We start from the raw sequence: 13027 nt of genomic DNA on the forward strand, positions 1-13027 counted from the left end.
TGGAAATAAAAATGGTGCTACGGCACGAAGAAAAACATATTTGAGACATTTGATAGAATGACGCTACTGCTCTTATGTGAGCAAGAGATAAGGCCTTAAAGTCTAGCCATCCACTGAGGTGCTCGTTCTGTGTGGCTTTCAGAAAGCAATGCAACTTCCTATATCTATGTTTGCCAGTCTCTACAAGCAAACGTAAGGGCCCTTTGATGAATACGAAACACCTGAATGTCTAGAAGTGGATGGAGGCACCTGAGCTGGAGGGAGAAAATAGTCCTTTTCATCTCCTAAAACTGGTCTTTTCTCATATGTGCCCCTTTGTGCCATCCGTACCTAGGTATGACTTCATTGAGATTCGGGACGGGGACAGCGAATCCGCAGACCTCCTGGGAAAACACTGTGGGAACATCGCCCCACCCACCATTATCTCTTCGGGCTCTGTCCTCTACATCAAGTTCACCTCCGACTACGCCCGGCAGGGGGCAGGCTTCTCCCTCCGCTATGAGATCTTCAAGACAGGTCAGTGTGGTCATGGGTGGAGAGAAGATGGGACTCTGCCCTCTGTGCCTGACCACGGGGTGCTGTGTGCGGGAACTACGTAATAGTTATGTGCTCATAGATGGAGCCCAGTGGGTTGACACAGGTGGTAAGGGTTCTAATTTTATCCAGCCTAAGCAAGTTGATGGAGGGAAGAGAGGTTCAAGGTGAACCTGGAGACAGCCTGAGGTGAAAAGCCAGTTTAAGTTACCAGCCAATTTATGAGGGCGAGCTGCCAGGTTAGTGCTTGGGTGCAGCATGTCGGGCAGGTAAACATTGTTTGTGGCAACGAAAGAACAGGAGAACCTGTTACATAGAAAAACACTTTTGGAAAGAATTTGATTTTTGTGTGCCTTTTTAAAAAAATCACAATAATCTTCATGGTAAAAACAAAACTTGGTTAAACGTCCTCCTAATTACTTCATGATTTAACACAGCCTTTCTTTGGAATTACATGGGACGGAAGGACATCATAAGATCTAAAAATCTTACTATGATCCACCACCACCACTACCACCAACAAAGTCACACAGTTGCTTTTACACCCAAATATGGCTCCTAGGAATTCCCGTTGCTGTTCCACTGCATCACGTCTACCCATTGAACCCACACTTCCTAAATGCCGATGAAGCCAACACCCTGATAAAGATAGCAGAAAGAGAGGAGAAGCACATTGCCTTTCTTTTAAGTTGACCACTTGCTTTCCATTAGGTCCCCCTTAGATTACTTTAGATCCTGAGAATATGGGCCAATGCTTAATATCCGTAACTGGGTAGAGACAACTTTGATTCATAAGTCGCTGGTTCAGCATCTCCATGGAAGCACTCCAAGCAGCGTGCCCTTCCCTCCCATGTGTGAGCTCATTATCTTGAAGCTAAGTGAAGTTTATCCTCCAGTTCTCCCTTCACCCCTGCCCATCCCCCCACCTCAGGGGCTCCCACCCCATCTACGACTGTGTTTCCCTCGCCAGCAGCCCAAGTTTTACAACTCATGGACAGAGTCTGCTGAAAGGGGAGGCTGTCAGCCTTGTCATCAAGGAGCCCAAGTCCGGCGCCTGTGGAGTTCAGTGTGAGGGGAACTATTCATATATATTTTCTTTTTCGCCAAACAATTCTTGAAAGGAAGTGGTAGCTGCTGAAAGCACTTTTTATATCCACTCTGTCTAAATATTTGCCAGATTTGTCTGCCTGAGAACAAGATCGTAGAATCCAGTGAAAGGTTGGAGCCAGAGTGGGAGCCGGGAGCGTCCCAGGGCATGAGTCCCAGGAAAGACTGTCTGCCACGGGTCGTCATGCAGCTGACTACATGAGGTCGCAGGGACTGACAGTCTGTGTGTCCAGTGGCTCGGGCTGGTGTGAGGCTCCCAAATCGCCTCATCCACATTCCCCTGAGTCCTGTGTGAGGTTCAGATTAGTCAGTGCCACTGGCACTGATGGACCCCTCATTATGCCATCCTCTGCTGGGGACTAGTGGGGAGAGAGAAGAGAGGAAGGAAGGAAACGGGGTGTTTGCCCTCTTCTGGTTGGGGAGACAGTGTGTAAACCCAGAGCACAGAACAGATGCACAGTCTATGTTATTGGATGAATGTGTACATTGATAGGTAAATTGCAAGGTAAACTATTGTTATAATATGAGGCAGAGTGAATAACTGTGAAGGTATGATTAACATGCCATGGATGTGAAAATGAGGGAGCTACTGAGTGGCTTGCCGGTAGGTTACCTGGGAAATCTATTAGGTAGCTAGGTCCCCAGTGCTAAAGCTGCCATTCAGCTCCACTGTGCTGACCATGAAAGGAAAACAGCTCCAAGCAAGGGCATCCAGGGAGCTAGCCACCGGAAGTCAGAACAAGGGTGCGGAGGACCGTTCCAGCTCATCTCTGTTTCATGTTTCCCAACTTAGTATTTCACAAAGGATGGTGCCACATCCTCCAGAAATCGACACAAAAACGTGAATGTTAGCTCTATCTGTCATGCAAATGTGAAGAGTCGATCTTAAAAGACAAAACACACAGAGGGTATCGTAACTCAGCATTGCTCTTTTGAGGACAGGCTGACGTAGGATTTTGAATGAGGCAGCATGCCTAGAAACAAAGGAGCTGGCCAAGGAAGGTGGCTTGGGCATGGAGAAGTGGGGCAGTCTACTTTAAGGCCTGGGATTGCCTACAGAAGGAAGAAAAAGATTACTGCAGCAGCGGGAGGTAACAGGCCAACAACAGCCATTCTTCTGGGGAACGTAAGAAAGGGGTGAGAGCCCAGTGGCCTCGGCGCTGTTCACACATGCCATCGTGCCCATTGGAAAGAACAGCTCTCAGCCTGAAAGTCAGCCCTCATAAAGCACGTATATGTGCAGGGGGCGGGGTGTGCCAAGTTCAAAACTGAGAAGTTTAGGAAGATGAGCATTCTTCCAGGTGCCGCGTCCCACACCCGGATCTCCACTGTTGGAGCCCTGAGAGAAAACACACAAAGTTATGTCATCCACAGAACATGAAAGAAACGCATGAACATGCTGAAGAAATCTAAACAAACACAGTTGTGTTTGCTAGTCAGATTCATAAAGAGAGAGAAGGGGGAACTGTAAACAGATACACAACCGTACAGAGGACTCTGGAAGCCTTCGACAGCACATCGCCCAGGCGGGGCTCTGCTGCAGAGTTATACTGACAGAAATAAACTCACAATTCCGTACAGATGGGGGTGAGTGGCTGGAGAGGGAGGTTCGTGTCTGCCCTGAATGAAGTGGTTTATGAAAGAGTCTGTGTATGACCAGACGGTCCACACAGAAAAGGGTAAACCAAACAACTCACTGACTTAAGTGATCCCAAGTCACCAAATCATAAGCAGAACAGAGAAAGGAATTTTAAAATAATTTAAAAAGTAACATTGGAAACTGAATCACTGGAAAGTGTGGGGGGGTTTGTGTGTTTGTTTCCTGTCTTCTGACCAAAGTTCAAGATCAAGTTTTCTTTCGCGGTGCCCAGTGACATTTTGGAAACTGAAATCTCGGGTTATTCACAGACAGAGAAAACCTGGGATGCCCCCTACTCCCACTTCCTAAATCGAAGAACTGGGTTTACCTTTGTGGTCAGCCTCAACTCATCTTTGGATAAATCCACCATGTTTTCAATAGCCTTATGTGTGCAGATTTTTCTTCTGCTTGCAGAGTTATCGTACAATTTTTACAGTGAAAAACCACGGAGTGGGCATTTTTCATACCAGAGTCCTTTGGTATGAAATCATTCACTGCAGCCAAAATCCCGCAGGTTCTATGGACAATTTTAGCGTTGCGTGAACTTGAGTATTTATTGACTGAGCTATTTTTTTTAACCTTTAATCCTTTTAACACATTGCAGAAAAGCCTCTTGGATTAGGTAGATAACCGCAAGACTCAACCCTTGTCCCAGGGATGGTCACCCTTTCCTGAGATCTCTTCTCCACATTTGATATTCAGCTGCCTGCTTTCTGACACTGACCATAGTCCAAACAGCAAGATGGTACAATTATAGATGGATGCACGATTGTAATGGACAGGCTTGATTTTTCTGCATGAAAAGGATAAAACTGTTTTTCTACTTCATTCAAAATAAGCCCCAGGATACACCCGTGTATAGCCATGTCAGAAGATAGATACACACTTTTTTTTTTCTTTTTGCCTTAAGGACGTCAGATTGAAAAAAATCTCTCCAGTCCATTACAGGACCACAGAACCTTGGAAACTGTGGGTACTCTCACATTCTCCAGGCCTCTCTTGGGCTTTCTAAGTGTCCTTTGTGGAAGCGCCTGTCCCCCATGGATGACAGGGACTAAAGAAAGATTCCACTATAAATTCCCCACTCCCGGGGGTGGGGGTGGGGGGTGATTCCCCTTGCCTTGGAAAGGAATGACAATAGGGCAAACGCTGGGAGGGAGTGTCAGGATGCCTTTTCTAGAAACAACTTGTGAATAGGGTTAATTTCCTCTGGCAAAGTGGCCGGGCAGCCATAAACGCTAACCTTTTCAAAATCCCTCTCAGCCACCTGAAGACCTGCCAGCTGGCTTGGCTTTGCTAAACTGCCTCATCCTGGACCATGGAGGAGGCTTTCAGAAGCTGGGGTTCTGATAGTAAAAACAAACTGGGGGAGAGGTCATCTCATCTCCTGCCTCCAGGCCTGGCTGCCCACTGGGCCACCCGGCCTCAGAATGATGGAACGCAGAGCCTCTGGGATGCAGCATTAGAGAGCCTCCGAAGAATAATCCTGAAAAGATTAGCTCTCGCCCCAGGTGTCCCGGGTTCCCACCCTGCCAAGGCTCAGTGCTGGCTGGAAGGGCGGAGGTGATGGAAGGGTGAGCAGGGATATTGGAACTTCCTGTCTGATGCTAAAAAAAGGTTTCCATCCCCTCCCCCACTTATTTGCATGGCACCTTTTCCAAGTCAGACATTTGCCGCTTTCCAGAAAGCCATCATCAATAAAGAGACTCGTCCAGGGGCTGCTGCAGGAGCCACGGATAAAGACATTGCTGCGAGATCAGTGTATTGGCATCACGCAGTTATATTTCAGTGGGATCCCCAGAGGACACTTCCTGCCAGTAAACACCTAGTTTATCTAGTATTTCTGTGTTTTTTCTTCATGCTTAGAGTGCCTACTATTCCCCTCATAAATCCTGCTCCCTTTTTCAATTTTAAAATCAGAACGTAGTGAAATCAATGCTAATTGTGCAGCATTTACATTCATCGCATTAACTTGCAAAACTTCTGGCTCCGTGCAGCTCCCTGGGCCCATGGTCTGGGCTGCAGTGCCCTGGGACCGTCCCAGGCGACCCTGGCAAATGGTGGCTGGGTTACAGCACGCGAGGGCCCTTTTAATGTGACTCCACCTTGAGGCCTTAGGGGAGACAGTGGCTGTAATCCTTTTACGAGCTCCCTCCCGCTGCGGTCCAAGCCTGCACCAGGATGCGAATGTGCGCAGCATTTAATAGGACGCCTCCGTGAGCCCCAAGGAAGCAGACACAAGAGCTTAGGAGAGAAAAAAGGCCGTCCCCACCACAAAAGAACCAGAAGCCTTCCAAATGTCAATGCACTGCCACATTTTTTCCAAACTTGCTGCTGGAGCGGCCTTTAACATCCCCAAACACTGCTGTGATCCACCAGCTACAAACCTCAATTGTTAATTGTCTGACCACTACAGAGCCGCTAGTTTTAATATAGTCATGACATGAATGAGACCCGAGCTCCCCTTTGCCCCTCCCCTGAGGCACCTTGGATCTTGGAGGGAGATGGGGGCACCAAGTTGGCTCTGGTACAATGGGGGCCAGTGTTGAGGTCAGCAATAAATAAGGGGTAACATTGTTTTCCCTGCTGGCAATCAGCAAGCCTCCCTTGAGGATTGAAATAACTTACATTTCTGGAGCAAGCAGCTGAGTAATTGAGAAAGAAGACTCTGTTCGTCTCTTCAAGAGAATCCATCTCTCTCTCTCTCCCTCCCTGTATCGCACACACACTTCTTTCTACACCACCCCCCTCCCAAATCCTCCATTGCTGCTGTTACTCTAATATGTAGAGCAAGCCTGCTCTACTCCCTAATTTCTCTCCTAAAGATGGTCTGGCTTAATGGCTTGAAACGTTGATGTGGAAAGTATGTTGCTTCAAGGGCCACTCCAGTGGAAACAAAAACTTTGTGAGGAGGGAAATTTGGGCCCAAACATTTAAATAACCCATGTGACAGAGGCAACGGAGAAAGGCATCCTCTTCCACTCTCTTAATGCTATGGTTCTCATTTACATACAGGCTCTGAAGATTGTTCAAAGAACTTCACAAGCCCCAACGGGACCATCGAGTCCCCCGGGTTTCCCGAGAAGTACCCACACAACTTGGACTGCACCTTCACCATCCTGGCCAAACCCAAGATGGAGATCATCCTGCAGTTCCTGACCTTTGACCTGGAGCACGACCCTTTGCAGGTGGGAGAGGGAGACTGCAAATACGATTGGCTGGACATCTGGGATGGCATCCCCCATGGTGAGTGATGGCGCCATCACCAGGCACTTCTCAGTAGCTTCGCCTTTGCCTGCTAATTGCTTTAGGAGCAATAAAAAAAAAAGAGAGAGAACAAAGACTTTAAAGTTCCTCAGGGTTTATCTATGACCCATGATGACTTTCTCTTCTTATCCTTCACCAAGGATGACTTCAGAGACATTGTAGAAAGACAGTTTTCTCTCTTGGAGATATTTCTTTGGAGAAGGATAGGAGGAGACTGAGTAGATACTTGGATGAGGTTGAGAAAACCTATAGGTAATGTTCTTTTCTGCTCCAAGTCATCAGGCTTGCCATAGAGAGTGACTCAGTGACCACCCTCTATGCCCAAATAGGACTCTAGAGCCAGATTGACTAAGTTTGAATCCTGGCTCTGATATTAGCAGCTCTGCAACCTTGGGCAAGTTCCTTAACCTCTCTGTGTCTTATCTGTATAAATAAGCTGCTATTATCATCACTATAATTACTGTAATTTTATTATCATTTATATAGTCATAGATGCATAAAAGGTGCATCCCCCAAGGCCAAGAGGAACCTGTACTTCTCAGGTGGAGACCAGCATAAGTCTTGGGTATATTTGGTATCAGCAAGGAGACCAATCTTTCACTTTTGTAGTCGTTCTAAGTATTTTGCACTGTAAGGAAGACTCGATAGCTAAGCAATTTCATCTCCTGAGAAAAGCATAAGATTTAGTCAGGAAACTTGGGTTGGAGTCCCAGCTCTGCTATTTCCTAGCTGTATGAACAAAGAAAAGTCATGTGCCCTCTCCAAACCCCAATTTCTTCTTCTGTAGAACAGGCATTATAATGATAGCTTTCCAGTCCATCTCCCAGGGCTGTGAAAACAGAATGAGGCCAGGTCAGTGAAAATACTTTTTAATGTGCAGGAAAAACATTAGCCATTGTTCTTAAAACAAATCTCTGGTTGCTCTTTTATGCCAAGGCATCCAAAGTGATGCTCCATGGAATGACTTGCAATTGTGGGAAGGGAGAATGTATGGCCAATGGGCTTTGGCATTTCCATTTCTGTGACCTCTCTTTGTCCTGCATGTCCAGTCGGACCGCTGATTGGCAAGTACTGTGGGACCAAAACACCTTCTGAACTCCGTTCGGCCACTGGGATCCTCTCTCTGACTTTTCACACGGACATGGCAGTGGCCAAGGATGGCTTCTCTGCACGTTACTACCTGGTTCACCAAGAGCCGCTAGAGAGTGAGTTGGCCGGTTGGGAACCTCTGTCCTGTCCTCCTCTCAGGGCTGTGAGGGTGTGTGGGGAAGAGAGGCTGACCTGCAAGAGAAGGAGATGGGAATTCTCCAGAATTTGCAGTGACATCTGAGCTCAGGGGATGGGAGCTGTGTCCTCTTGCTAGGCAGAGATTAATGAAAATAGGATAAATGTCAATCTGGCTACTCATTTCTTTAAAGAAAAGGTATGGGGGCTTCCCTGGTGGCGCAGTGGTTGAGAGTCCGCCTGCTGATGCAGGGGACGCGGGTTCGTGCCCCGGTCCGGGAGGATCCCACGTGCCGCAGAGCAGCTGGGCCCGTGAGCCATGGCCGCTGGGCCTGCGCGTCTGGAGCCTGTGCTCCGCAACGGGAGAGGCCACAGCAGTGGGGGGCCCGCGTACCGAAAAAAAAAAAAGAAAAAGAAAAAGTATGTATACCAAGAATTAGTTATTCCCGTGGAATGTCGCAGGACCATCTCAAGGTTCAGAATGAAAGGGAGGTTAGTTAGGATATTTATATCGAGTCCCCTCCTGTGCTAACATTTTTTGAGTCTGGGGCCATTTTCTTCCCTCTTGAAGCCTCAGTGACCATTGTCAAAAAACTGAGCAATTTTCAACCTCTCTCTCTATATATATGTTTTGACATTAAACATCTCTGGCCCTGGCTAGAGTTTTTCTCACTAGGCTGGCACACTGCTTGGACTTTCAGTTCATTCTTCTAATAAACACAGTTTTTTGAGCTTCTACTATGTGCAAACAGAGAAAGTATAACCCTGACCCCAGTGGTCATGGAACCTGCTGTCTTTGAACCCAGACCATCGGTCTCTTGCCCTGAGCTACATCTTTAAATCAGCTCCTCTTGGACATGTGCTTAAGATGTGCTGCCATTTTCACCAAGCAGCCCAAATGATAACTTGAAGGACTAAAGGAACACTTTCAGGATGATTGGAGCTGGGCAAATCCTGCTATGGCTGTAGACAGCTTACCACATGCATACCTGCAGACACGGCAGCCTGGCCGACTGACGGGTTTTGCTTTTGTTTTTTTCCTCAAAGAGCTCATGAAGATTGAGTGACAAGAAAACAGTATTGTGAGTTGCACCAAGTTCTGCAAATGGCCAGTGTGGTCACAGAGCTACAGAGTAGGTTTGATACCTGAAAAAGATTGCTGGTCCTTATCTGACACATGCACACACAAATATTGACCAGTGTCCGTGGGATCCATGGGAAGGACAGCAATTAAACTGACAGCACAAGCCCAGGGGAAGTGACTCCTGGGTCCATTTGCCCAGACAGGTGGTGCAGGGTAATACAGAGTGACACACTTTTGCTTACAGAGAGGTCTCCCAAAGACAGGTATTTATTGCTTTGTAACATCTGTCTTCTGTGCCAGAACTCATGAGAGAGTTGAGTGAAACAAAGAAAGAAACAAAAGTGCCTCCTGGGTGTTTATTAATAAAGCAGGCTTCCCACGATGTATCAGCCCACCCAAGTCCATCACGCGTTTACCTGTATTTCAGTTAGAGCGCATCTGGAAACTGTGAGCATCGTAGCCTGTAGCACTGACAGTTCTCGTGCTTCAGATTGTATTTTTAATTTGTATGATGATTCTTATTTATCCACAGCCTGATTTCTTTTAGGTCAAATTTAGTTCCTTTCAGACCCAGAGGGGGTGTCAATCTCTGTGACTTGGCGTAGTTGGTTTTAAAATGTGAGTGTATAATTAGGTCTTTAAGATGAGGGAGTGCCTGCAAGGACTCATCCCTAGAAAGGAGCAGCGTTCTGGGGGTCCCAGGGGTTTAAGGTGGAGAGACCTAACTCTGCCCTTGACCATTTCCATCCCCCAGACTTTCAGTGCAATGTCCCTCTGGGAATGGAGTCCGGCCGGATTGCTAATGAACAGATCAGTGCCTCGTCTACCTACTCTGATGGGAGGTGGACACCTCACCAAAGCCGGCTCCATGGCGATGACAACGGCTGGACACCCAACTTGGATTCCAGCAAGGAGTATCTCCAGGTACTGACTCAGATACCAGAGGGTGTGCAGAGTGTGTGTGCATTGGTGGGCAAGGGGGCTGGCTCCTTCGCTAGAGTGGACAAAGAAACACAACATACTTGAGAACTTCTTTCATCCATCCATCCATCCACCCACCCATCCATCCATCCATCCAAAGAAATCCATATTCCAGCCACAAATAGACTATACCAGGCACTGTGCTAAGTGCTGGGATAAAATAACAAGTCAGATGGACACTGCCTCTGCCCTTGTGAAGATTACCAGGCCTTGGAGAAGTTGCTTGGCTGGGAAGCTGTTTGCACTTTCACTATAGTTATCCAAGGAACTTCCATAAACAGTTACAGAGTGTCCTCATTCTCAGCATAGGGAGGCATCAGAGACTTAGGGGGCATTTTTCCTAAGGGCAGGCGTGAGAAGCATAGCAGCTTCTCATGATCTTTGCTGTTCGGAGGGAGCCCTCCCAGGAAGGTTTTGCCTATAGCTATCAGGAGAACACACGGGAAGATGTCACTGCCAGGAGTGAAACTCCAGTTGCTTGGATGCCCTGCAGCATCTTTTCAGACTATTGTTTGCTTTCCTTCTTTCAAGACTTGCAGCTCCTGTTGAGTAATCCTCCCTTGCACTACACACTGGTCCAGCTCTCATCCCCAGGGAAGAGCAAGCTGCTAGTTCCATGCTAGAGCAATGACTGCTTTCATGACGCACGGCAGACAGCCTCGTGACCCACTGACAAGCCCGTCCTAGCTCTGATGCGACACGGCGACCTCTCCTCTGAGAAGGATGTCGCAGAGCAGACGACAGGAAAGGGAGAATGACCACTTAGAAACTTCCAGGGAGTCCACAGAGGTTCTAACGCCCAACCCTAAGGCCATCCGTCACTATCTCTCCTCTGCTTCTCCAATAACGCTTCTCATCTTGCAAAGCTTCCAGAAAGTTCTCCTTTCTAGCCCGCATCCGGTTGATTGTAGTCCTCATTTTGGGTCCTAAACATATACTTTCTCTGATTGCTCTCCACCTGTTTATCATACGCATACACAGCATTGTGTACTCCTTTAGAATGCTTAATGGTGCTGAGCACATACTAAGTAGCCAATAAATGCTTACTGAATCAAATTTTACCGGTGTGTGCTGGCTAAATTTTGATCACGCAGAGATTGCCACTAAGAAACACTGTGGTCAGCAAAGGAATAACATCCAGCAATTTCCAAATGTGCTTGGTGTGGTGGGAGGGGAAGTGCCTCAAAATGTTGGCCCTCCTCGTCGGGCAAAAGGTCAGGACTCGGTGCATAAGCTTAATTGCTAGGGCAGACTCTGCATGCCCTCTGACCCCTTGGTGACCTGAGCCACTAAATACACAATGGAGTGAGGAACTGAGGGGAGGGGAAACAGCTCGAAGCTGAGACTTTGGCAACTAGAGCATCGAAAGTGAATTGGCTTGAATTGGACTGGATCAGAGCGGAGTGGATTGGATTGGATTTCGCCATTGTTCCTTTAAACCAGCATCCACGTTCACTATCCAAGGCAGGTCGTGGTTGAGCAAGAAGGGGTCATGGTTCTAGATGTTCAGTGATTCCTTTAAGATAAACATAATCCTGTCTGTTCAGATTTGCAAAAAAAAGAGAAAAGAAGAAAAAAAATCAAGTTCCAATTTCCAAAGGTGCCCAGTGTAGTTCGAATAAGTTGAGTTCAGCTGTCCAGGGGACACAAACAGATACTGATCACCAACACCTGTGAGCGAATCACAGACACGGGTTGTGAGCTAAGGATTACAAGTGTGTCCTTTGAAGAAAAAGCCAGATGCAGCCCTGTGTCCAGAGAGTCAAGGCCCACTTCCTTCTCCGCCTGTCTTCCTCAGGTGGACCTACGTTTTCTAACCGTGCTCACAGCCATCGCGACGCAGGGAGCGATTTCCAGGGAAACCCAGAATGGCTACTATGTCAAATCCTACAAGCTGGAAGTGAGCACTAATGGTGAAGACTGGATGGTGTACCGGCACGGCAAGAACCACAAGGTAAACCCGTTTCCCCACCGCCTGGGCACGCCGGGGTGGGGCAGGAGGGCTGGCACAAGAAGGGCTGCAGAGCCACCCCACATGGCCAAGGAGGCCTTGTTCCCCTGAGGCTCCAATAATTGATGGAGGCACCGGAGATGCTGGCCATGAAAATATTCTTTCTTATGCTAAAGTGATTGGAAAACACCTTTGTCTCTCCAACAGCCTGGCTGCTGTCTCATTGCACAGCAGAGAGAGAAAGAGAGCTTGCAGGGTGCTCTCTGACTGCAAATGAAGGAGAAAATGTGTTCCCTGTCTGAGTCTCCCCATACAGGATTCATTGAGCATTTATGGCCTGAGTCCCTTCCACATGATGGGTTAAGAATCACAAAACGTCCTGAAACTGCCGTTCAGGAGTTACCGAGGTCTGGGAGTAAAAGGGCACAGATCCTGAGAGGGAATCACGATGTCCCGAAGAAGAAAGAGGATAATAAGTAATGAGCAGAAATTCGGTGTGTCGGGGATGGGATCTGAACTGGCAGTCGTGTGGCAGCGAGGCATTGAGTTCGCTCGGCTGGTGCCTTCAGTGTCTGGGGCTCTCGGAGGTGTGTCTGCATGGGTGATGTGGGGCTTTTGTTGTACATGTGGATGAATGTCTGGCACTCCGCTTTCCTAAGACATGTGGCACTCTGGCGGTGATCAGGCCCGCAGCTGGCGCCCGCGAGGTGCATACTGGGTGTGAGGTAGACTCAGCGTATGGGGGGCTTATTGGAAACGGCCGGTGGTCTCACGTGGGCAGGGCAAGAACTCCGTTCGTTGTGGGTTGGCTCGGGTCTCAAAGGAGAGCGCTCATCCTTCCCAGTGGAATCGGGAACTGAGGGAAAGGGTCTCTCCTCTTACTGCCACAGTCCCAGCAGCCCCCTGGTCGGTCAGGTGTGAATTATCAAAAGGTGACACAGGTGGTCCAACCTGGAGAAGCCAAAGGTCTTTTCCAAACAGGGCCCCCTTGGCTCCTGTCACTGCCCCAAGGCAGCTTGCTCTCGCTGGTGTAACTGGAAACTTCGGACCCAGAAAATCCTAAACTATAACGTTGGCACTGTTTCACTTGGGAAATTTGAGTTTTTAAAGGAGTGGATTTTAAAAAATTAAGATCGCCATAGTAACATGGCACAATTCATCTGAAATCATGGCTTCTAGATATTACCAGGTGTCTCTCTCTCTCTCTCTTTCTCTCTCTCTCTCTCTCTCTCTCTCTCTC

At 47.9% G+C, this 13027-nt stretch overlaps 1 protein-coding gene across 4 annotated transcripts in view; it reads left to right on the plus strand.

Moving 5' to 3' along the window:
* NRP2 (neuropilin 2) overlaps positions 1 to 13027 on the plus strand; it is a 117529-nt gene that overhangs the window by 34728 nt on the left and 69774 nt on the right. For all 4 annotated transcript variants that reach the window (XM_024738351.1, XM_024738352.1, XM_024738349.1 and 1 more), the window contains exons 3-7: positions 335 to 516; positions 6296 to 6526; positions 7597 to 7752; positions 9610 to 9779; positions 11635 to 11790. In XM_024738351.1, coding sequence (XP_024594119.1) covers positions 335 to 516; positions 6296 to 6526; positions 7597 to 7752; positions 9610 to 9779; positions 11635 to 11790 — 895 coding nt within the window. The remainder of the gene's footprint in view (positions 1 to 334; positions 517 to 6295; positions 6527 to 7596; positions 7753 to 9609; positions 9780 to 11634; positions 11791 to 13027) is intronic.

The sequence above is a fragment of the Neophocaena asiaeorientalis genome, unplaced genomic scaffold (assembly GCF_003031525.2).
Source record: "Neophocaena asiaeorientalis asiaeorientalis breed wild unplaced genomic scaffold, Neophocaena_asiaeorientalis_V1.1 scaffold258, whole genome shotgun sequence".
NCBI classification, from domain to species: Eukaryota; Metazoa; Chordata; class Mammalia; order Artiodactyla; family Phocoenidae; genus Neophocaena; species Neophocaena asiaeorientalis.